Source organism: Panthera uncia, chromosome B4 (assembly GCF_023721935.1).
Source record: "Panthera uncia isolate 11264 chromosome B4, Puncia_PCG_1.0, whole genome shotgun sequence".
Classification (NCBI taxonomy): Eukaryota; Metazoa; Chordata; class Mammalia; order Carnivora; family Felidae; genus Panthera; species Panthera uncia.
The window spans coordinates 38500720-38525826 of NC_064809.1; the positions used below are offsets into that span (position 1 = coordinate 38500720).

Sequence of the window (25107 nt, forward strand, 5' to 3'; positions counted from 1 at the left end):
CCTTGCAGACAGCACTAATGGCCTTTCATTGTCAAATGCAGCGTACATTTTTCTCACCTAATCTTAGAGGCCCTGTTCATCACATTTTATTTTCTGGTCCCACGTGACACTATTCTTGTATAATTTTCTCCCCACATCTCTGCCTGTTCTTCATTGTTTTTCAGCTTTCCAATGTTTTCTGTCCCCTACACTCACTCTTCCCACCATAATGTCCTATTTTGTGTGATTCCATTCTTTTCCTCTGCCTTTTGTTTTTTTTTAAAGCTTAGGTGACTTCAAAGTCCAGTGGTAGACTGTGTCAGGAGTTTTAGCCCAGATCTTGTTCTACACAAGAGCCTACCTATACCTAGTCCATTGATAATTTGATGCAATAAGGCATCACTGGATCAGTAACTTCCCCCTGCCCCCCAGCGTTTCCCCTCCTGTATTTTCTGTTAGTAAGTGGCACCACCATCAACTGGAGGGCCTCAGGCACATCCACCCCTCACACTGGTCACTGAGCTTCTTCCATTCCAAAATTACGCAGAGCTGTCCTCTCTGAAATGTCACTTACTACTTCTCACAGGCATCCTTGCCTTGATTTTTAACCTCCTCTGGCCTATCCTTCATACCATATTGCCAGAAAGTTTTCTAAACTCTGAGCATGAACATTCAGTTCGCAAGATGTTTCCCATTTGGCTGTTCCCTGCCTGCTTCTTCAACCTGGTCTCCTGCTCCGGACTGCGCCAGCACCTAAGATACCATGTTGTTACCCCTCGCTCTGGGCTTTTACCCTGGCTCTTGTTTGCCTGCTTTACATTGCTAATTCCTATTTGGCCTTGAAGAATCCAGTTCACCTCTGCTCTTTCAAAAAGCTTTTCTTGAATGTTTCCTCTGTCAAGCAGACCATATTCTTCCAGGCCATGCTACTGTCATTCAACTATAACTTCCCTTAGTTTTCATGCACTTAAAACCTGATGCAGAGCAAATGCTCAAGAAGTGTTCATCTGAATATATTATATCCAGAACTTTTGCTGTGAGCTTCTGGTAACCACAGACTTTTGAAGAGGGAGAAAGTAGGGATAATTTCAGGAGCCTAGGGCAATTGGTTGAACTCTAATCTCCCCATCCTTGGGATGTCCTTCAACTCTGGGGCGATTGAATTGGAGCAAAGGGAAGAGAGGTGTCCTCTAGGATCTGGTGTGAAAGGTGGTTTGGACCGGTCCAGAGCCCAAGTCCTTTCAGGTCCGGAGTCACAAAAAGGGTGGACAGAGTTTCCCTAGCGACGGGAGGAGGGCGTGGTCCCCGGCCCGCGCAGGCGGGCCGGCGGGCCCGGGGTATTGGAGTGAGAGTCCCGCAGCGGCCGCCGGGCAAGTCTGCGCTAGCCCGATGCAGCTCCTCCCACCTTCTGCCCGCGTGGGGACCAAGTAAGGCCGGGGTGGGGGTGGAGGTGGACGCTGGCGGGCCAAAGGCTCTGGGGCTGTGGGGAAAGAATGTGGTGCGGAGCGGGGTGAAGGGAGGTGCAGAGCAGAGAATGCATGTAGTAGAAGTGTGGTCAGAGGAGAGAGAGAGGCCGAGTGTGAGCGCGGACTGGAGGAAAGTGCTCTGAACCGCTCTGTCCTCACAACCCAACGTGGATACAGTTTCCTCCTAACAGAATGTTGCCTCGCTGACCTGGGCTGAATGCGTGGTGGAGAGAGGTGGATTTTAGGGAGCTCATAAGACCTCTTCTGAAATCGCTTCCAGCCCTGGCCTCAACAACGTGGGGCACAAAATTTCTTCCCCTTTTATTTATCTTCACGGCCTGGCTGGTCCTCCTGGAGGTCAAAAGTGAGCCCACGACCCCACGCCTCACGTGGACGCCCTAGGATCTGGCTGACACGAGCCTATTCTGACCCTGCACGCCTCCGTGCTCAGCCAGAGCCCAATGCAGGGCGCCTCGAAGCGGTGGGTGGATCGTACATCCAGAGCAACGCTTTCCTTTTGGCGATACTTGCCACTCCAGGGTGATGCTCCTTTAGCAAATATTTTCCCCAAAAGAGGGATGAAGAATACAAAATTTGGGTTTTTAAAAAATCTGGTTTAAGGTGATTTGTGCTACTTGCTACGTTTGAAATGTCCATCAGTCAATTCAGGGCTTAAGTAACTTGTGACCCCTCAGACCTGTTTTAAAATGACTGATGGTCAAAAGTGCAAGGCCATTTATAGAAAGTTCAGACTATGAAAGGACAAATGGGTCCTTTGTTGCCAGTCTTGCTTGAGGGACTTAATCATTTATGTGTGTTGGGTACGTAAAATCTAGGAGTTCTAAGGAATTCTCCAAACCTGGACTCTGCTAATTGGTCTCTTACTTCCCTTGTCTGTTTTAGTCCTTACCAAGAGGGTAATGATACACCTGAAGGCAGTCTCTAGTAGTGTGCCAGCCATTCTTTGACTTCGCCTTCCCCAACTCCGTACTGTTGTCAGGAACTTGGATAGAAAGATACTTCTCAAACCTGCCGAGGACCCAGTGCTGGGAGTCATTGGTTTTAGCTGAAGCCAAATCCAACATGAGTGTGTTGTGATGGCTAAAAAGGGAAAATACTGGTCTAGGCTTCATTAATAGAAATATAGCGAACAGATGAATGATGTAAAGGTCTTCCTGCCTGAGTTAGCACTGATCAGTCCATAACCTAGACTAGAAAACCGTAGCCTCTTAAAGCAAGGTCATAAAAAAAACTAGACAGTAGAGAGGAATAGTTACAATATAGGTTCTCTCCATCATGCCTGGATGCTGTATCATATAAAGAGGCATTTGAAATAAGACTCCAGAATGTCTGGAGATGAGTAGGTTCCAGAGAAGCAAAAGCCACTGTTTTGAATATTCAAGAACTCTTGAGTAGAAGAGAGGGTAGATGTGTTCTTTGTTGTTCTGCAGAAGATAACAAGTATCGGTGGAGGGTATGTTGTTCAATATCATTTCTTCCAACCAACATTTGCTGGGCACCAATCATATGTATCAGCAGCTGGATGAGAAATGAGTTGCCTGGAAGAACGTGAGCTCTGTCAGAAATATTCAAGCAGAGACTGAGTGATTGCCAGGGATACCCTAAGGAGGATTTCTCCCAGGCAGGAAATGGATGAATGGCCTCTAAAACCCCTTCCAGCTCTGAGAGTCCACAGACCATGAAGGGTTTCAAGGATAATTGCAAAGGGACCCGAGGAGTTCTCTTTGCAGAAGTGACAGTAAGTGAAATGCATTAAATACATTGTCTCTTGTTCACAGAAATGCAAAGGGAGTCCCTGCAAAGTTCTTCACTGCCACAATTTCTGCCCCAAAGGTAGCTCTCCAGGGCATAAAGAACTAGCTACTGAACAGCTGCAGTAGAAATACTAAAACCATAACAGGTAAATCTCAAAAGATATATATCCTTTCTGGGCATCGAAGATTGGTGTACATAGATAATGCATTATGTATAAAATACTGTGTCTGCAGTCCACTGTTTATGGGTCTGTCACGCCCACAAGACTGAACTCCATGAAAGCAAGGATTCTGTTCTATTTATCTCTCAATCCCCCATGTTTAGCACAGTTTCTGACATTCAGATGGTGATTTCAAATTTTTTTGATGAATTAATCTAAACTTAGATTTCTCTTTCTTCAGAACATTTGTACAAAGGCGTTTCAGTAGACAAGTCATTGTCCATGCCCCTATGAAAAATATAAAAAATAAAATAAAGTAAAATAAAATAAAATCCAAGTTCATCATTCCTGCCCCCAAGAGATTCACAATCAAGATGAGATGAAGTGTCTACCCCTAAAATAATTAACAATAAAGTTGTTGATCAAGTAACACAAGCAAAAATGCTGAAATCCAGAGGAAAGAGATGGGTATATAAGCTGGAGAGGTAGGGAAACTGATCTTCATGTAAAATAATAGGAGTAGTCTTTAAGTTTTAGTTTCAGTTTTCAAAGCAATATTTACTCTAGCTGTGAGATGAATTTATTTTTCTCTAATCCTTCATGCAACAGTTATAAACAAGCTATAAAACATACTCTACATAGTTCACCACTTATTTTGAGGATAAAACATGGTATTTGTGAAGCTTTGAGTGTGGACTAAGTGTCATGGATTAAATGGAAGTCAGATTGAATGCATTCTTAGGGGAAAAATGGCACAAAATAGTCTTTGAGAACCACAGAATTATCCAAAGTCACAATAGAATTTTTCCCCCAATCTGACAATATTTAATAAAGTTAGAATCAAAGAAGCTTAGAACTGAAAGGGACATCAGAAGTCATCTGGTCCAGTCTTACAAATCTTACAAATGGGGAAACTGAGTCTCGAGAAGGCACATGACTTGCTCAGAATCTGTCTGGGGGCAGCACTGAGATTTAGACTCCAAGATGCCTCAGCATCTTCTTCAGGTCTTTGTGTAGTCTTCACCAACAGGGCACCTGAAGCTGAAATGAAGAAAAAGCTCCACTTGCCAGGAAAGAGGCACGTGGACTTGTATGGTGTCCCACATCCTTGGGAAGTAGATGGAGGGAACATTTGATACAGAGCCCTGGCAGAAAGAATTATATTCATTCTTCCCCAGTGTTCAGATTTTACAACCTCCACATCAGATTGATGGCCCAAATTCTACCGGTTCTGTCCCCCAAATTATCCCAGGTTCCCACTTGCACTCTGTCCTACCATCATTGCCTTGGTTGAGGCCCGCATCATGTCTTGCCTAGATGCTCCAGACAGCTTCCTACTTGAGCTCCTCCAAACCTTGCTCCATGGCATTGCCAGAGAGATGATCCTAAAGTACAAGTCTGATTTTTTCAGGCTTAGAATAAACCATGCGACCCTTTCTTTACAGTCTAACCAGCTCTCTGGCCCTCCACCAGCAATGTCCATGTACTCACATGTTCTGGAGAAGGCACTGCTCTTTCATACTTTTTGTGCCTACACAGTCTTCTCCAACTGCCCTCGACTCCATTCCTGTCCTGTTTATTCCACAAGGACAATTCTACTCTGCTTAAGTGCAGAGGTTTCCTCGGCTCCTCCAACAGACGTTAGTCATCCCCGGAAGTGTGCTCCATTAGCTCTTTGCACAGGCCTCTATTAATGCCATGATCACATGCATTGTAATGATCATGTACGTTGTAATGTCCATGTATCTCCCCTCCTAGATTACAAACTCTCCTTGAGGGCAGAGGCCATGTCTGGTTTGTCAGAGGAATTATCTCAGCAATGTTTGTAGAAATGAAAGAAGGAAGGGAAGAAAGAAGGGACATTATGATCATTTGAAGAGAAGCAACTATTACTTTTTGTTTGCTTTTGCATAGGACTTTTAAATCAATTAATTAATTAATTAATTACATCCAAGTTAGTTAGCATATAGTGCAGTAATGGTTTCAGGAGTAGATTCCAGTGATTCATCCCCTATGTATAACACCCAGTGCTCACACCAACAAGTGTCTTCCTTAATGCCTTTTACCCATTTAGCCCTTCCCCCCACCCCCAACCCCTCCAGCAACACTCAGTTTGTTCTCTGTATTTAAGAGTCTGTTATGTTATGTCCCCCTCCTTGTTTTTATATTATTTTTGCTTCCCTTCCCTTATGTTCATCTGTTTTGTATCTTAAAGTCCTCATATGAGTGAAGTCATATGATATCTGTCTTTCTATGACTAATTTTGCTTAGCATAATATCCTCTAGTTACATCCAAATGGCAAGATTTCATTCTTTTTGATCTGATCTAGTTACAAATGGCAAGATTTCATTCTTTTTGATTGCTGAGTAGTACTCCATTGTATATATATATGCCACATCTTCTTTATCGCTTCATCCATCGATGGACATTTGGGCTCTTTCCATACTTTGGCTATTGTCGATAGTGCTGCTATAAACATTGGGGTACCTGTGCCCCTTCAAAATAGCACACCTGTATCGCTTAGGTAAATACCTAGTAGTGCAATTGCTGGGTCGTAGGGTAGTTCTATTTTTAATTTTTTGAGGAGCCTCCATACTGTTTGCATAGGACTTTATTTATTTATTTATTTATTTAATTTATTGGCAAATTGGTTTCCATACAATACCCAGTGCTCATCCCAACAAGTGCCCTCCTCAGTGCCCGTCACCCACTTTCCCCTCTCCCCCATCCCCCATCAACCCTCAGTTTGTTCTCAGTATCCAAGAATCTCTTATGATTTGCCTCCCTCCCTCTCTGTACCTTTCTCTCCCCCTTTTCCTCCCCCATGGTCTTCTGTTAAATTTCTCAAGATCCACATATGAGTGAAAACATATATAGTATCTGTCTTTCTCTCACTGACTTATTTCACTTAGCATAATACCTTCCAGTTCCATCCATGTTGCTGCAAATGGCCAGATTTCATTCTTTCTCATTACCAAGTAGTATTCCATTGTATATATAAACCACATCTTCTTTATCCATTTGTCAGTTGATGGACATTTAGGCTCTTTCCATAATTTGGCTATTGTTGGAAGTGCCTCTATAAACATGGAGGCACGAAACAGGAACCCGCTTGCACTGTTGGTGGGAAGGACTTTTTTTATATTGTGTGTGTGTGTGTGTGTGTGTGTGTGTGTGTGTTAAAATTAAAGTCCCCACCCCCCTCTCGCAGCTCTGTCCCTCAAAGGTAATTAACTTTATGGTTTAATTTTCTATATTCCTCAATATGCCTGTGTAAAGTCATGCAGACATCTTGGTTTTTCTTAAATAAATATGGAATCATTCATATTATTCTGTTTTATTCAATATATTACAGGCATACATAGAAATTTGTTTCATTTTTTTAAATGATCGCATCATAGTCTATAATACATATTGCTGCATTTTTAAACTTCTCCTTATATATAGACAAGTAATTTCTGATTTTCCAACATTATGCTGCAAGAACAGTGGGCGTGACTTGTCTTCAGTCCTCTGAATAATTTCAAAATTGTGATGCTGTCACTATTATAGTGTCTGTAAGAACCTAAACAATGGAATGGTAGGCAGAAGCCAGGATAACATTTGCGCTGATTCCCTTTCTGTCCTTATTCATATATTCCCGATTCCCTTGGCTCTTGCTAGAGTTAGAGGCTGACAAGGGACTTCCAAGGGACACAAAGCAGAGTTCCAGCATCTGTCTGCTTGTGGAACAGATGTGTAGCAGTGGCATGAGAGCCTCTAAGACTCTTCCACTCACATAAATCACCACTTTAACTAGATGCCATAAAGTTAAGTTGAATTAGTTTTTCCTCTTGCAGCGAGTTCATTATTCATGGAGCTGTGCCCTGAGTAAAGAAGGTGCAAAAATGGCTAAATGAGATCCAGGGAAAGCATTTCTACCAATTGTCCTTTTTTTCTTTTTCTATAGGCTTTCAGCTACCAAGTAACTGCTAATGTACGTATCTTTCAGAGTGTAAGGTGTGTGTGGCAAGAGAATGTTTTACTTTGCAGTGAGCTAGAGGAAATGGGTCTTTTTGTTTGGTGTCCTAAACTGCTGGCCACATTATTAGCTCATCTTTCTTCCTTGGCTGCCGTCTCCCTCTGCTCTGAGCACCCAAAGTCTCATGCCAAGACGCCCGCTCTCCTGACATCATCAGTCACCAGAAGGGAAACAAAAGGAGTAACAGAGACTCAGTCACTGTTTCAGGCCCGCCACCTACTGCTGTGTCCAAGCCTGCTCTGTGTTCTTCCCGCCTTAGGTGTTGGGGCCATTACCGACACTTTGCTCTTACTGCCAATTTTCTTTCTACCCTTCCTCCTGTAGGACTACAATGGATGCTAAAAAGCCAAGGAAATGCAGTTTAACATCCTTCCCGGTTTTGAAAACAAGAAAGAAACAGGATGTCAACCCTGTGAAGGTAAAGATCCTTGAATTTCATTTGGGGAGTAGGGGTATCATTATGAAGACTTGGGGACCCTGGACCCAGTGGTGATCACTGTGCCCCAAGCACCTCTGATGACAGTGTGAGGGGAAGGGAACTGTGGGGGGACCAGGCTGGTTGGTAGAGCCAGGTCTGGGCGGGCTTGGAGGGAAATTGGCTACAGGGCCAGTGTAGTGTCATGAACTCCAGAACTGCAGGGCCTTCATCGAACAGGTAGCCTGAGGCTATGTCTCTTCTACAGTGTCTTGTATTGCGCTCTGTATTTCTGGAACCACACTAGAAGTGTCCCAGAATGTTCCAAACATGTATGCAAGAAATTTCCAGAAAACGTCTGTGTGTGTGTGTGTGTGTGTGTGTGTGTGTGTGTTCCCTAACACAGACATGGTGCCTTCCTTTTTACCTCAAAACTAGTAAAATGCCATAGCACTGAAGGTAATTTTGTGATGTGGTGACTTTGTGATCACAAGATCTTCTTCTAAATCAGGCATACTTTTTCATCTAATGCCCTCAGTTTGAATTTCACACTTTCCTCAAAAGATCGTATTATTTGGGGTCCTTGCTCTGAAAATTCTGTGGCAAACCTGAGTCCGGGGCATTAGGTTTGACTTTGAGTCCTGCTCGTGTCAATGCTTCGAAGAATCGGAGTTCAGCAGCCTATCTGAGGCCTTGTGAAAGTTTTCCTCCCTGTAGATCACACACCACCTCCTTAAAATTATGACTATTAGGTCACCTCCTCCAAGCAGTGTTGCTGATTTAACCCTGGCCTTCTCCCCCTCAGGGTTATAACTCATAAAAATGAATCCTGATGTCTGTTGTTCCCCATCCCTATCCCTGCCATTATCACATACAACAAAACCATTATTTTATAATTCATAGGTACAAAAATTTATTAATACCTAAAACATTTTTTTGACAAAGCAAAAATTAATATTTAATTTAAAATAGTAAATCTACATCAAACAGGATAATAAAGACAACATTCTGTTCACATTTAAAACTATTATACAAACAGAATGGTCTTGGTCATGACTTAGAAAAATCACCATGAGTTTTGCAACTTACATTTGTTTTAATCTGCTTGAGCTCCTGTTTACTGAGTGCTTGGATGACTCTCACATGAATCTTAGAGGCAAGTACAATTATTATCCCGATTTCTGAGATTCAAGTGAAGTTAATTAGCCATGGCCATAAACCATTGAGTGGCAGATGGAATTCAAATCCATATTCTTTTTTTTAATGTTTATTTATTTTGAGAGAGACAGAGCATGAGTGGGGGAAGGGCAGAGAGAGAGAGAGGGAGAGAGAGAATCCCAAGCAGGCTCCAGGCTACCAGTTTGGAGTCCAGTGTGGCTCTTGAACTCACAAACTGTGAGATCATGACCTGAGCCAAAGTTGGACCCTTAACCCACCGAGCCACCCAGGAGCCCCAAACCCATATTCTTAACCACTCTATTCATTGCCTCTTTGCTGAGTCATGTCAACTCTGTTAAATGTTGTCCTATAAAATTCCTTCATATATTTATATTAATTTTAAGGAAAACCTATTCTGCTATAGTTGCCACAATAAGAATTGTCAAAAAAAATTAAAAAGTCATGCTGAATAAAAATTCATTTATGTTGTATTTTTTGTAACTGCCAGAAATTGACAATACCATTTAGAAATACTGTCTAGGGGCACCTGGGTGGCTCAGTCGGTTAAGTGTCCAACTCTTGATCTCAGCTCAGATCTTGATCTCAGGGTCATAAGTTCAAGCCCCACATTGAGCTCCATGTTGGGCTCTGCACTGGGCATGTAGCCTACTTTAAAAAAGATCAATAATAAAAAATACCATCTAAACTTATAACTATTGTCTTTACATTGGTAATTATTCTTATGGGCCATAAATAAATGTCATTTCACCATCTGTTCATTTTCCCCAATGGACTTCTTATCCAGTTGAGCTGAATAGGCTTAAGTAAGGAAATGAAAACAAGTCAATAACCATCCTCAGCACGTGAAATCTTGGGTTTCAGTGGATAATCATATTAATTGGAGGATGAAAAGAAGGTATTATAATCTCTTGACCTAAAAACACATGGAAGATGAGAGTGCTCTGAATCTCAGTCTATCAACTGCCCCAAGCAAGTGTTGGAAAAAATATTTTGAATTTTTGAATGATTTGATAATAATGTATATTTTTTTCACAATATTTAATCTTCTAAGTTATAACTATAATATTTATAATAATAATTAAATATTTATTTTAAATATGGATCTTGGTAGTATTTCAGCTAAGGGAGTGTTTTTTTTTTTTTAGTTTATTTATTTTGAGAGAGAGAGCATGAGTGAGAAAGCAGGGAAGGGACAGGGAGAGAGAGAGAGAGAGAGAGAGAGAGAGAGAGAGAGAGAGAGAATCTGCACTGTCAGCACAGAGCCTGATGCGAGGCTCAAACTCACGAACCTTGTGAGATCATAATCGAAACCAAGAGTCAAGGGCTTAACCAACTGAGCCACCCAGGTGCCCCAGCTAAGAGAGTTTTAAAATGTTGTTTTTAATAATTGATTTCACCTGGATTTAAGACAACAGGGTGATCATCGGATAGTAATGTAAGATGCTTTAAAAAATGCCCCCATTCATTTGACTAAATATTAAAGAGCCATCTACCACAGAGAGATCTCTGCAGGAAGTCATTTGCCTTGGATGCCTGTGGAGAGTCCCTGTCTTCTCCACTTAGCTGGCAAAGATCCCAGGGCTCTCACAGTGGCTCCCAATGACACAGGATCTCTCCGCACTTGAGGAAAATGCTCCTGTGTTATAGTTTGTCCTGACTGCCAGCAGAGGGAACATCCTCTCTTCTGGACCACAGTTATCTCAGCTAGTAGGCTGGATGATATCTGGCCCTTCCGTAACTCTGTTCATAGAAAACGTGTTGCCTAACGGCCAGCTTCTGGGCCTGGAGGACCTAGCAGCACTCCGGGGTCTCTCTCAGACCATTTAGGAGTAGAACCTGGGAGAAGTCTGGGGAAGGGAACTCTGTTAATATAGAGTGTTACTTTACAGCTTTTCTGACAGTTGATGAATAGGAGCTACAAAGGACCTCCTAACTAAGCCCTCTAAAGATACATTTTCTATTTTCAGCACTGGAAGAACAGGTTCTGTTATTTATCCTCTATCCTTCCAGTCACTTGATTTCTGAGTACCACCTCCTTAGACAAGCCTTCCTCAACACCCTTTCTAATTATATTCTGTATTTGTTTGTGTACTTGTTTACTGTGTGCCTCACCCTGTGGAACTACACTGACCAATAGTGCAGCCACTGGCCATGTAAGGCTACGGAGCCCTTGACATGGGTCTTGTCCAGTTGGAGGTATGCTGCCATTGTGAACGATACACACCATGTTTCACAGACTTGGTGTGAGGAAATGAATGTAAAGTACCTTACTGATAACTTTTTATAATTGGGTGGGTTTTGTAGCATGTTAACACCTTGATAACACTGTAAAAATTTTTATACTGATTACATGTTAAGGTAGTGTTCTGCAAATGATGTGTCAAATAAAATACATAACAATTAATTTCACCTGTTTCTTTTTACTTTTTTAAATGTGGCTACCAGAAAATTTAAAATTTCACACGTGGCTTGCATGATGTTTCTATTGGATAGTGCTGTTCTCGAATAGAAGTGCCATAACAGCATAGATATTGTTTGTCTGGTTCAGTGCTAAATGCCTGGAACCTAGGACAGTGCCTCACACAGATTAAAACTCAATGTGTACTTGTGGAATAGAAACCAGGAAAGTGTTTATTTATTTTTTCCCTCTACAATTATTTATTGAGTTCCTACTCATTCCAGGCACTGTTCTAGGTGCTGGGGATGTGGAGAACAAAACAGATCAAAACAAAACAAAACAAAACAAAACAAAACAAAACAAAACAAAACAATCCCATCTCTCCTGAAGCTTAAAATTGGAATTCTTTATAGAAAGGTCAGATGTTGCGGGTTAATGCCGAGAATGGTACAGACCAGCCGTTATTTTCCTCATCAGTGAGAGCTGAGATGGAATTAGACCAGTGGTTCTCAATGTTGATTGGATACTTAAAATCACTTGGGTAAGGTTTTTTTTTAAATTTTTTTTTTAACGTTTATTTATTTTTGAGACAGAGAGAGACAGAGCATGAATGGGGGAGGGACAGAGAGAGAGGGAGACACAGAATCGGAAGCAGGCTCCGGGCTCCGAGCCATCAGCCCAGAGCCTGACGCGGGGGTCGAACTCACGGACCTCGAGATTGTGACCTGAGCTGAAGTCGGATGCTCAACCGACTGAGCCACCCAGGCGCCCCACTTGGGAAAGGTTTTAAAGGCCGCTGAAATCAGAATCTCTAGGGATCATGAACACTTTTTTTTAAAAGTTCTTTTCTATCATGTGGGGACAGATGTCTATTTAGACACCAGCTATGAGACCGTGGTTAGATTGTTAAGGCTCTTTCTTGGTTGTGAAACTTGGTATAGTTATTCCTACAAACCCCCTCTCCCGTTGCGGTGGAAATTAATGAGATAAGAGGATGAGCTTGCCGGCGGAGGGCCATTCAATATTGATTTCTTTTACCTTCCCTCCTCTTCATTGAACAGAAAGGGGTTTCCTGTAGCAGACAGACTTAGTAATGAGTCTTCCACAGTGAAAAAAGATCTGAGGGTTTACACCATCTCATTTCTTTATTGGTGCTCCATAGGAAAAACAAACATTCTGACCATTGGGTATTGCAAAGAAACAGAAGTCACAGTCAATTATAGCTGAAGAGAGAAAGAAAGCCAACACATCCATTCCCAAAGGAGAGTGCTTACTTACTTTTTCCCATTTTCTCATTGGGACCCATGCTTCCTTCTGAGATCTACATAATAAGTACCAGTTCCTTTGTTTTGCATTCCCATTGGTGCTTTTGGTTTGGAGAGGGAAAGACTGCAGATTGCCTTCTGTTGCTGTGACAAGGAAGTGAAACAGGCAGACATGGAGAGTTTCTCTGAGTATCAGAATTAATCAGACTGAATAGGCAATTTCCATTGAAAGTGACATTGGAGGTGGAGATACGGATATGTTAGAAATACGACCTCCTCCCCTATGTATGTTTGGCCTTTTACCTTTGCTTCTTTCAGCAGTATTGAGGCAGTTATCACCCCCACTTTATAGAGGAGGAAACTGAGATACAAAGAGATTAGATTAAGCAAGTTACCTAAAACCATTCGGCTAATAAAAACTGAAATCAGGATTCAGATTTTATCTATAATTCATTAATGCTTTTTAAAAATTATTATTAAGTATCGAATATATAAAAGAATATTTAAGTATGTGTGTAGGGTGTAAAGAATAATAATGCAATGAACACCCTTGTGGGTATATATTACACCGTTTAAGGAAGTTTAAGGAAGAAGTCTCCTATGTGTCTCTCCCCATCTTACGTTACATTGACCCCTCTGAGGTAACCACTCTTTTACATGTTATTCCATTTCTTTCTCTACATGTTTATAATCCTTCTAAACTATGTATTGTTTAATTTTGCGTGTTTTTGGATTTATATACATGGAATCGTGCTGTTCATTTTTTGTTCTACAATCACTTCTCAGGCCCAGTACTAAGTCAGCATACCCTGGTACAGCATCTGGCTTGGATTGATCAGGTCTCCATTCTGATTGCTCAGTGCCTATGTCCCTTAGGTACTGTCCATATCAATCCTTCTGTTCACAGGAACCTGTTTATAAATCAGTTTCACTGCTGTATTCAATTGTATGGGCATATCACACTTCTTGCAGTTTTGCAGGTTATGGCATGTGGTTTTTTGCTGGTTTCTGCTATCAAAAATGGTGCTTCTATGAATGCTGTTGTGCACATCTGCTAGTGCATATATGCAGGGTTTCTAGAGTAGACACTTAAGAGGGAAATTGCTGGGTATCAGGGTATGTAGATGCTTAACGTTACTGGATAACGCCAAACTCTTTTCTAAAACGTTGGTATCAAAGTACTTTGCGGCCAGCAGAATGTGTGAGTTCTAATGGTTCCTCATCCTTTCTATCACTTGTTATTGTATGGCTTTCTACGTGCTAGTTTGGTAGATGGGTACCAATATCTTATTGTATTTTGATTTGCATTTTGATGATGATTAATGAGATTGAGTCTTTTTTTGTATGTTAATTGGCATTTGTGTTTCCTCTTCTGTGAAGTGCCTGGTTCTGCCTTTTTTGCTTAAATATTTTTTATTTTTATTAAGTCCATTCATCAAGGTTTAAGTTTCAATTTTTATATATATTTTTTATTTTTCCAAGTTCTAATTTATTTATTTTTAAATCTGGTTATTTGCATGGTAGCTTATATTTTAGTCTCTTTTATTTCTTTAAGTGTATCACACATGATTGTTTTTCAGTTTTTACCTGATAATTTCAGTTTTTGGAGCTTTTGAGGGGGAAGGTTTCTGATTCTGGTATCTATAGTCTCTGCTAGTTCTTACAGTACCTTATTTTTGTGTGTGTCTGTGTGCATGCGTGCTTTGTTTTTGTTTTTAGTTTTACTGTAAGGTTACTAGTCTTATTTTACAGAAAAGGAAACTGAGCCTGAGAGAAGATAAATCGCTTGCCAAGGTCACGCTACTGGCAAGTAGCAGAGTAAGAATTCCAGTGAATATCTGACTTCAGAGTCAAGTACTTTTTTTCTCTTCTGTGAAGCTTTAAAGACCTTTGATGGATGAATTCTTTCATAAACCATCCCACAAGTGTTTATTGAGAGCTAACTTTGGGCGAAGCATTATCCTCAGTGCTAGGACACAAAAATAAACATATATATATCTCCTTTTTGTGTGTGCATAGTATAGTGAGGGACATAAACATGTAAAAAGATACATGACAATAGGGCATGGTTAGTGTAGTCACTAAAGTAGAAACAAAATTCTATGAGGGCCTAGAGAAAGTTTTCTTAAGATGTTGTTACTGCCCAGGTACATGATCGTGCTTCAATGGCATGCCAATCAGCTACAGTCCCATCTAGGGGTATAAGTTATAGGGCTCATTATTCACATTTTTTTTTTTTCAAAGTGAATGATGTCCTGCTGGGGTTATGCAAAGAGGCTGTGTGGTGAGTTGGAAGGCAGGCATTTCAGGCAGAAGGAATAACTTCTGCAAATGCATTGGATGAATCTGAATCAATGGGAATAGAACCTTAGAAATCATCTACTCTAACTCTTAGAGGATGCATAAATCTACTTTTTATTGGCAAGAATTTAGTGTCTAATTTATAGAATAAATTCTTGCTTTCTGAATGTTTCTATCTATTGGCAACTTTATCCAGGCACCATCAGAATAAAGGCATGATCTTATTTTGTATTTAGAGACCTTTGGAGGGGAAATGCTTTATAATCTCTTCCCATTCAGTTTCATGGCAGAACACAAAAGAGGTCAGACATCATCTGATGGTAGCATGGTACAGTAAAAAGGCACTTGGTGGCATAGATTCTTGACTCAGGTTTGCTACTGCTGTGTTATCTTGGACAGGTCACTTGGATAGCCTCCTTAACTTCCCTTTCTCCATTTGTGAAATGAGGGCATTTGATTACAGATTCCTAAGGTGGCTTCCAGCACCATAAGTATCCAAACATCATTTATCAGAAGATCAGAAGGGATATGTTTCCCCCTAGGCCATGCACTAAGTCCATTAGAAAATGGCTCCAAGCATCTGGGCTTTCAGACTCAAGCTCTTGCCCCTCCCTCAAGCCCTAAGGATGCCCAGGCTCTCCTTCCTCCACCTTCACCAGGGACACAGCCTGGTGGGCAGGACTCCAGAGAGGATACTGGATCAGTGAGATGAAAGTCTGGCCCTCCCAAGTGGTTGGCTGTGTTCACTCTTCTAATGGGTCTCCTGAGTCCAGGCTTGGCTGTGAGTATAAGCAAGAGGCTACTCTTTTCTGTCCAAGCATCCTGGGCTTCTTCACACACCAAAGGGGCTTTCAGGGCAGAAGCTTAGCTAGAAGTAGCCAGCCATGGGAGAGATGCTGCAATTTGCCTAAGCTCTGTGCAGTGATAGTAGCTTAATGCCTTAGCTGGGGATGTGAGGAGCTTAGCAACCGCCTCTTTCTCCCAGCTCTCATGGTGCTCTGATGGGCCTAATTGTCAAACTTGTTGTGCTCTATATAGAATCCCCAAAGATTTTTTTTCTCTCTTCTCATCACACCCTTTCTCTGCATTAATGCATTTGTTTTGAATTCTCAGTTGTTCTGGCTTCTGGGAAGGGATTATGGAGCCTGCAAGGAGGAAGCTGTGATTTGATATCATCAAACTTGAGCTTCATCCAACCCTGGCCATGCACTGGGGGATTTTTTTTTTTTTTTTTTTTTTAATTAACAGGGAAGAGGAAGAGACAAGGAGGAGCCAGCTGAGAAAATAGAAAAATAGCCTGTGAGGTATGATCAAGGTGGGGTGGTATGATGGAAGTGTGCCTTTCTGCAAAGGCTGGGTGGCCCAGGGGCAGGAGACCAGGGTGGCCTTGATGCCTGCTGAGAGTCCAGTTGCGTTCTCCCCTGAACTTTGCCAATGAGGAGGACACCCAGGGCTCTGTCCAAGGTAATAAGATGAGACAGTGAGCCTTGAGGTTCTGTTCTAATGAGCCCTGCAAAGGGACCTGACCTATTATCCTTTAGCTATCTATAAAGGGGCAGAAAATATACTCCACGGTGATGGAGGGGTAAACCACACATGTTGTTGTGGGGGCTTGGCTTGAGGAGAATGCAAAGTAGAGAAGAGGAAGGCACAGTGCCACCAGGGAGAGGGCACTGATGCAGGACATGGGATTTCTCTTTCATCTAGTTCCCCAGCACCAGGAAGTTTTCTGTGAATAGAGATTCATTCATTTGCACCAAAATATGTGCTTTTCTAGGCTTTCTCTTTGAAAATGAAACTACCTTTGAGAAGAGGGTATGGACAGGGGAATTCTCTTCTGTGCATTTGCTGACTAGGAGGCATTCCTTCCAAAAGGAAGTGCCAGGGAGCAGGAGAGCACTGGCCCTTGGTGGGAGAGGAAGCCACTAGGAGAAGGAATGTGGTGACATGGGGGAGAGAGTGGACTATCAACAAGGCAGAGACGCTGACATCCAAGCTCAACTGCCTCCCTGATGGGGTTTTGGGGTGATAGTGGGATTTGGAGCCAATGGCCAAGAAAGAATTCTTGAAGACATCTTTGGTGCAAAAAAAGGTGATTTTCTTAAAGCACAGGGACAGGACCCATGGACAGAAAGAGCTGCACTGGGGTTGTGAAGAGTGATTATATACCTTCAGGTTGGGAGGGGGTTAGGGACAGCATAATTATCTAAGGAATTTTGGAAGCAAGGTTTCCAGGACCTTCAGGGGCTAGCTGTTGTTAGAAAGACATCATTTATTACTGTTTAGTAAAACCTCCATCATGGGATCCTTCAGATGTATATCAGGGGGCTATAAGCTTGGAGTATGATTGTCAGCATAAATCTTGGAGGAGTTGAGATAAAAGAAGTTTCCAAAGGAATTTGTATATGTTAAAGTAGATTTACAGGATCCTGAGGAGGTGGGGTGTCAGGATAATATTAAGCCAAGGTTCCCTTCTGCCCCTAGCAAAGTGTCATCATCGAGTCAGCTGAGCTCCTAGAGGAAGGTCACTCTGCTTGTTTCAAGAACTTGTCCATGGGCTGTAGGCAGTAAGGAAATTTAATTTTTCATTTGTCTTTGTTTCTCATATCACTACGGCAAGCACTTAACCCCCCCTTACCTCTTGATGAGGGTGATATTAGGGCTCCAGGAAACAGAGTCTATAGGTTTCTGGATATTAGGCTATGGATAAAATTGCCTTTTTCTTGCAGTTTACTGAGTTACCTGTAAACGAAGGAGACTCCCATCCTGCATGACTGTGATCTCTGTCAGTCAACCATTTACTTTCTTTCCTTTCCCCTATTCTTGGGAAGCCATGGGTGTTTGAGGAATATCACATATATCCCACCTGGGTGTGGAAGGGTGCTGTTAGCCTGTACTTTGCCCTCAGCTTGCCTTATTCTCCCTCATCATCCCAGGTGACTGAGAGTCAGCTCAAGTCTTTGAGAACAAGTACTAGGGATTTCCTGCTCCTTCAGTCTGCCCCTTCTCCTTCCCTTCCTTCCTTTGGAAAATATTTAAGTGACTACTATGTGTGAGATACCATGTTAGGCTTGGGATTCTGAAATAAGACTCAGATTTTATATTAAAGGGTCTCATAGTCTGGCAGAAGAAGGCAGATGTAAGACAACCTTGGGTAACAAACCTTTGCAGGTGCTGTGGTCAGAGCAAGTATGAAGCATGGGGTAGTGGGAAAGTTACACATGCAGTGGCTATGGAGGCTTCATGGAGAATGTGGCACTTTGGCTGGGACTTGAACTTGGAAGTTCAAGAACAATGACAAAGTTAAATGACAAGGACTTGGAATGGAGGAAGGTGACAACTGGGCAACGAGAGAATATTCCAAGCAGAAACAGCAGGAGCAGAAGTGCTGAGATGTGCAACCAACAAAGTGTTTGAGAACTGCAAGGCATTCATTATTTCTGGAGCCAAAAGGTCAGGGCCAAGGCCATGACAAGGGATGAAGCTGGGAAGGTTTCTATGCCAGGACATCCATGCCCTGGGAAGTCATTGGGGAGGTTTAAGGAGTGCAGCAACAAGATCAGAGGTTCATGTTTAATTTCTGAGGTCTTAGGCAGTAGAGTATGGATTGGGGAAGGGGCAGGGTAGTGCTTAGGAGACCGTTACAACAGGTGCCTAAACTAGGGATATGGTGGGCAGAGTCTTGGAGGGATATCTCCATTCTCACACAATTATGCCACCCATGGTAGGAAATCATAAATGATAATTTGCAAGTTTCTGAAAATATTTTCATTCAGTCCTGCAAGTGGGAGGTTGTGCTTACTGCAGTCAGCTTGTGTTGAATAATCCAGATTTATAACAAAGGCATGCCCCTGTGACAACATACGAAGAGGCAGCCTTCATTAGAAGCAGCCTATAGCTAATCCCACTGTACCAGCAAGGAAGATGACATGCCCTGCCCCCATCCCAGACACCCAGAAAATGCAAGATTGTCTCTGCAGGTGGTCTCAGCTCAGTCCAGGCTCTTGTGACTATGGGTGCCATGGATGTTAACACATGGCTAGGCACTGTGGGGACCCCCTACATGAACCATCCAGAGGGAAAACTCTTGAGGGGCCTCATGTTTGTTGCTGTACACTCTTGCTGAGGGGAGATAAGAATTCACAAAAAATAGGGAAGGAAACATAAACATCAAGGACATAAAAGAAAGCCAACTTCAGGGCAGGAAGAGATGAATTCCCAAGGAGGGGATGGCATTAGATTGTGGCTCCCGTTCTGGCTGCACATTACTCACTTGGGAAACTTTTTAAAAAATACAGGTTTCTAGGCCCCACCACTAAGGAGTCTGGGGTCAGGATGGAGATTCTACATTTTAAGAGCTTTTCAGTAAATTTGAAACCTCTGGACTGTGTGATCTGTGCTTAGCACACTGCCTGACACATAGATACGCTCAGTAAATATGTTAAAAATGAACGCATCAGTAAAGTCCATCCCAACTCTGTGATTCTGTATATCCTCCTGGCCTGGGAGGCAGGACCTAGGTGTTCCTGGAAGAATCCTTGAGAGCAAGTCACAGGAATAAGCAACTGGAATGGTTTAGCACCTGTTACCTCTTTTGCCTGAATGTTGGGGATGTGGGTGGGGGGTGGAGCTTTCAGCTGGGTTTCAGCTTTCCCACCTTCCTCGAATTACCTTTTAAGCCAAACTCAGCTTTTATTTGAGAAAGGTGAGGTGGCTTTTGCAAAGGAGTGAGATAGAATTTGCCTTTTTCTTTTGCTGAGAAAACAAAAGAAGTGTGAGAACCTAAGAGTCTCTAGCTCAGAAGACGGAGACACAAGAGAGGTGGAGGAGGGGCCCAGGGTCAGGATTTGAGACTCCAGGCTTCTGATCGACCAGCCTTCTCACCATGCATGTTGGGGCAGTGCCTAGACCCTCTGGATCATTACCCAGTGACAGCAAGAATAGCTGGAGACCCCAGGAGAATCCCAAGATTTGAATATGGGCCTACACGTGGGGGAATCTTAGCAACCTGAGCCCACTTGTGAACACAGGGGTCTCCTAGCAACTTGAGCCCACTTGTGAACACGGGGGTTCCCCTCCCTTTTTTGATCTGTACAGTGCAGTGTCCATGCTCTGAGGCTCTGAGTCCAGGTTCCTTGACAGTGTCTTCTCAGGTCGATTCTGTTTCAGGCTCTCACGGAAAGATTGCCCCCTGCCATTGTCACTGCCTTTCCCCGCTAGTGTTGCAATGAACCATTTAGAGTTCTTTGTTATAATATTGTTTTTAAATAACGGTATTTTTAAATTATAAAAGCAGTACATGTTTGTATAAGAAATTTGGAAAATAGAGGAGCTTCATAGTTCAATCCTGGCTGTTGAGAAGGCCTCCAAAAACAGTGATGCTCATAAAAAGAAGCCGTGAAAGGGCCCTGGTGGCATCCTCAGATAACTTGTCTTTTTATCTCCTGGCTCCTCCAGAGGCTTCTCTAGCTTTGGGCCAGTGCCCAGGTTTTAGGCAGCATAGGAGTCACTGCCTATGCTATGTACCCTGTGAATAAAACATTTTTTACACTGAGAACGCTAAATTTGGAGATAGATCTCATGACTGTTAGAGATTCCTGTTACATTGGCTCAGAGGTTAGTCAGGGATCATAGAACAGTGCCACAAAGCTCATGGTCTTAAAGGAAAAATTCTGCTTTGCCACTGTGAATATGGGAGATAACACTCTTCTTCCTGCCTCCTGGGGATACCACGATAGAATGAAATGTTGTTATGGGTCATCGTGTGTCTCTTGAGGAAGCTGCTGGAGACAAATAAGCAGAAAGTTTGTAAACTTGTGGGACACACTGGTAGAGGTGTGCACAGTTGTAGAGATCAGCAGCCCTCAGGGCAGATGAGCCTGAGGCAGCTGGAACCCTGTGTTGGTAGCGTCTGTCTATGAGCTGCCCCCTCTTTTTGCCCCAGAGTGTCACACAAATATAATTTTTTATGTGTGGTGTGGTATGACGAAGTTGGGAAACATTGTTCTATACGATGGTCCTCAACGTTGGTTCCATGAGAGGATGACGGGTGCACTCAAGATGCACTCCTAGGGTTCACTTGAATGAGTCTTGAGACAGATAGGACTTTGGAGGTTACATCTTGCCCACTCATTGAGTCCATGCACATTTCTCACAGGTGCTCATTAGGTGGACTTGGCACTTCCATTGATGGAGAACTCACTACCTCATAAGAACTCCCGTTCCATTTAAGCTCTAGAAAATCCTTCTTTTTATTGAACTCGAAACTACCTCTCTATAAATCCCACACTTTGACCTCATTCCATCCTTCAGATCACGTAGAGCAAGTTCATACTGAGTCATAAGCAATAGCCCTTCTGATATCACCCCTCCCCTCAGGGGTTTTGTTTGTTTTATTAATATACTTATTTAAGATCAGTTTTAGACTTGCAGAAAAGCTGAGAAGCTACTACAGAGTTCCCTTATACCACTCTATACCTCACACCCAGTTTCCCCTGCTATTAAAAATCTTCTATTTGTGTGGTATTTTAGTTACAATAATGAACTGACAGCGATACATTTTTAACTAAACTCCACACTTTAGGCAGATTTCCTTAATTGTCACTTAATGTCCTTTATCCACTCCATGTTCCTACGCAGGATGTCACATTACATTTCACTGTCATGTCCCCTTAAGCTCCTCTTGGCTGTGATAGTTTCTCAGACTTTGGTTGTTTTCAATGACCTTGCCAGTTTTGAGGAATACTGACCACGTATATTGTGGGTTGACTTTCTATCAGAATTTGTCTGTTTTTCTCATGATGTGATTGGGGTTGTAGGCTTTGGGAAGAAGACCACTAAAGCAAAATGCCATTTCATCAAATTATATCAATGACACCTACTATCTACATGCTTCATGGTTGCTGATGTTGACTAGATTACCTGGCCGAGGTAGTGTTTGTCTGGTTTCTCCTGTAAAGTTGCTTTTGTTCTCTTCTTTCCTTGTTATACTTTTGGGAAACCAGCCACTATGCACAGCTTAAGAAGTGGGGAGTTGTGCTCCCACCCTCTGTGGTGGAGTATCTGTATAATATATTAGGTACTCTTCTGCATGGAAGATTTGTTTCTTTTCTTCTGCCAATTTCTTTATTAAATCATTCATTTATATCTGTATGGATTCATAGATATTTGCTTTAAAGTTTGTGTTACAAACCAACACTATTTTGTTGCTACAGTTCCAGCTTTGGCCATTGGGAACTTTTTCAGCTGGTTCCTATGCCCCTTTGACACACTCTTATCAATGTGTTTTTTTGTTTTGTTTTGTTATTGTTTTTGTATTTTTTTACTCCTTCCTTACTTTATGTCACTAGAAGATACTCCAGGCTCATCTTGTACATTTTTTCAGTCCTAGAACCAATCATTTCTCTAAGGAGCTTGGTTCCTTTTACTGGAGAATGGTATTAAAAACCAAGCTGTGAGTGTTAGGTTCCCTTGTTTCTACTGGGGTGTTATTTCTTTTAGGACCTCTCAAGCTAATAAAACAAAGAAATGTGTGTGCTTGTGTGTGTGTGCGCACACACACACGCACACACACGCACATGTATTAACCCTTGCATATACACATATTTATAAATATAACTATGTGTAACTATTTGTATGTACATTGAGTTAAACATGAGTTCCTACTTATGTCTCCAACCCTAATCTATTATCACATAGTGATAATGTTGATGTTGATCTTGATTATCTATAAATTCCAGTCCAACGTTGGGAAACCTGGTTCCTGTCATCTGTAGTCCATTTATTTAGTCATCTGATTCCAGTGTATATGATGGCAGTATCAGAATTGTTAACCTCCAAGATATTTTATTTTATCTTCTCTCATGTTAAACATCTTCAATTCCTTTAACCATTTTAAGTTCAGCATCATCTTGCTCATTCTCCATCATTTCTAAGTCCATGATTTTCTTGTTTCATGAGAAATAACCAAAATCACTCTTCATTTTACAAAAGAGGAGAATGAGGTCTAGCACACACTTACCCTTGGCTTATACAAGGCACTGGTTTAAGCACTTTATGCGTATGAACTCATTTAATACTTACAACAACCCTAGGAAGATGGTACTGTTATTATCTCCATATTACATGAAAAAAAGGTTAATAACTTGCCCCAGGTTAAACAACTAATCAGTAGTGGAGCTGGGATTGAAAACTAAGGTCTGATTTCAGAGTTTGTCTGATTGTTATTTTATGCCACATTGCTGCTAGAAGGGTCTTTCTGAAATACTGCTCTGCATATGTAACTCCCAGTCTTACAAACTGTCAGTGATTCACTATTGCCCATTAGATAAAGATCACATATCTTACCTTAGCATTCAGTGCCTTCCACAATCCAGTGTACCCTCTGCTCCAGCTTACCCAGCATGAGCAGTGGAAACCCTCAGAGCATTCCCAGATATTGTCTCACCTAATGAACATGCTCTCTACCCTTCCTCCCAGTTAAAGCCCAGGCCCAGCGACACCCTTTCCACAAAGCCTCCTCACATCCACCTGGGAAGGAAGACTTCCTTCTTTGTTGACACTCAATCTTCATGCCCTTTGTTTGGTATTTAGTTGTGTTTTGTTAATATATTTTTTTCTGTCCAGTCTCCCCAACTTGTTCTCAATGCTAGCTTGTCATTGTTGGTGATTGTTATAAGTTTTAGTCCCACAAACTTATTTGATGAGAAGTTGGGACTCTGAGATTTGTGACTGCAGTATTTTCTCAGATAGCATCATTGCCTTTTCAATAGATAATCAAATCCTGCATTAGTATATGTTAACGAATCAAATTAGTTTGGTATAAGGCTATGAGACATGCTATGCAGCCCATTCTCCCTCAGAGCATGTCCCTATTCTAGGAGGTCAAGATGTACTATTCTAAATGGTTCCCTTCATTATAGCTCTGTAGAGTGCTTAGCTATGCTATGATATTAAAGTACCCAGTTCCTATTTCAATGTGGCCAGTATACCAAATTTTATAGAAGTGGATCTGGCACCAGCTTGTCTCAGCTTTGGGTAAGTGTCATTCAGTTCCCTAAGAGAGGGCTGGAAGGAGGGAACCCATGAGTTCTGCTTCAAAGAGCAGAACCTAGATTCAAACTGTAGCCTGTTTTTGCTAAACTTTAGTCATTTCAGTGCCACCTTCATGGTTTTTGCCATATCTCCATAACACTCACACTTTGTTTTTGTTTTTGTCTTTGCCTTAAAGTTTAATATCATTTTACATAGTAACAACTACAAAATTACAGGTTTAATGTGCTATAGTTTTTACGTGGATACTAAAATAAATGCATAACCATTAGATAACTGTTATCTTGTATTATATACAATTATGTCACACACTTTCCTTGTGTGCTTGCCACCCTTTGGGGGACACAGCTCTGCTGTTTTGGTCTTTTTCCTCCAGACCCCTTTCTAGATGTGAAATCTCTTCTGATCAATCACTGGTGTTCAGGCTGGTCTTCTGTATTCTAGTGGGTTCCACTAGGGCACCTTCAGAGCCACTCTGAGGGCATAAAGAGTCCCTTGGCAAGATTATGGGCATTTCCTTCTCTGTAGAAAGAACAGCTCAGCTTTTACTTCTTCCCCTGTCCAGGGTGCCTAATTAAGATTTTATTTGAAGAAAGGCTTCTATGGATTTTTTTAAAAAGTATGAAAACCATAGTAAAATTCAATCCAGGATAAGCACTGTGAGAAAGAACACTTGTTTCTATATGCATTCATTTGTACATTCATTCAGTACTTCTTGAGCCTCTCTTAGCTCTTCCTAGCTTTGGGGTCAGGAGAGCTGGCTTCAAGTGTATCTTGATTGTGATAATGAAGCAAAACATATGTCTCAACAGCTTGAGGTAATAGCATGCTAAGCACTATTCCAATACTGTTGTACTTGATCTAGGTTGAGTGTAAGCCTTTGGTTCAAGTCCAGAAGCCACCTCCCAAGATCAAGAACCTCAGAATGACTCGACTCTTGCCTAAGGTAGGAAGTGATACTTAGTGTGTTTTCTCTAGGGAAGGATGAGGATAGGTAGGATAGCTTCCCAGCTACAGGGTAGCTTTTCAGAGGCATTTTTGGTCACCTCAGCATAATATGATGCATATGCTCTATCCACATCACCATTGCCTCAT

The 25107-nt window shown here is 41.9% G+C and overlaps 1 protein-coding gene across 5 annotated transcripts in view; it reads left to right on the forward strand.

The window, feature by feature from the left end:
- Positions 1-1313: 1313 nt before the first annotated feature.
- DYRK4 (dual specificity tyrosine phosphorylation regulated kinase 4) overlaps positions 1314-25107 on the forward strand; it is a 52809-nt gene continuing 29015 nt past the window's right edge. For 3 of the 5 annotated variants that reach the window (XM_049624934.1, XM_049624935.1, XM_049624938.1), the window contains exons 1-4: positions 1314-1406; positions 3245-3366; positions 7728-7821; positions 24878-24958. In XM_049624934.1, the coding sequence (XP_049480891.1) occupies positions 7735-7821; positions 24878-24958 (168 nt within the window). In that variant the 5' untranslated portion in view covers positions 1314-1406; positions 3245-3366; positions 7728-7734. Of the gene's footprint in view, positions 1407-3244; positions 3367-7727; positions 7822-16209; positions 16266-24877; positions 24959-25107 lie in introns of those variants that run through there. The other 2 variants (XM_049624937.1, XM_049624936.1) reach the window with 2 other exon arrangements.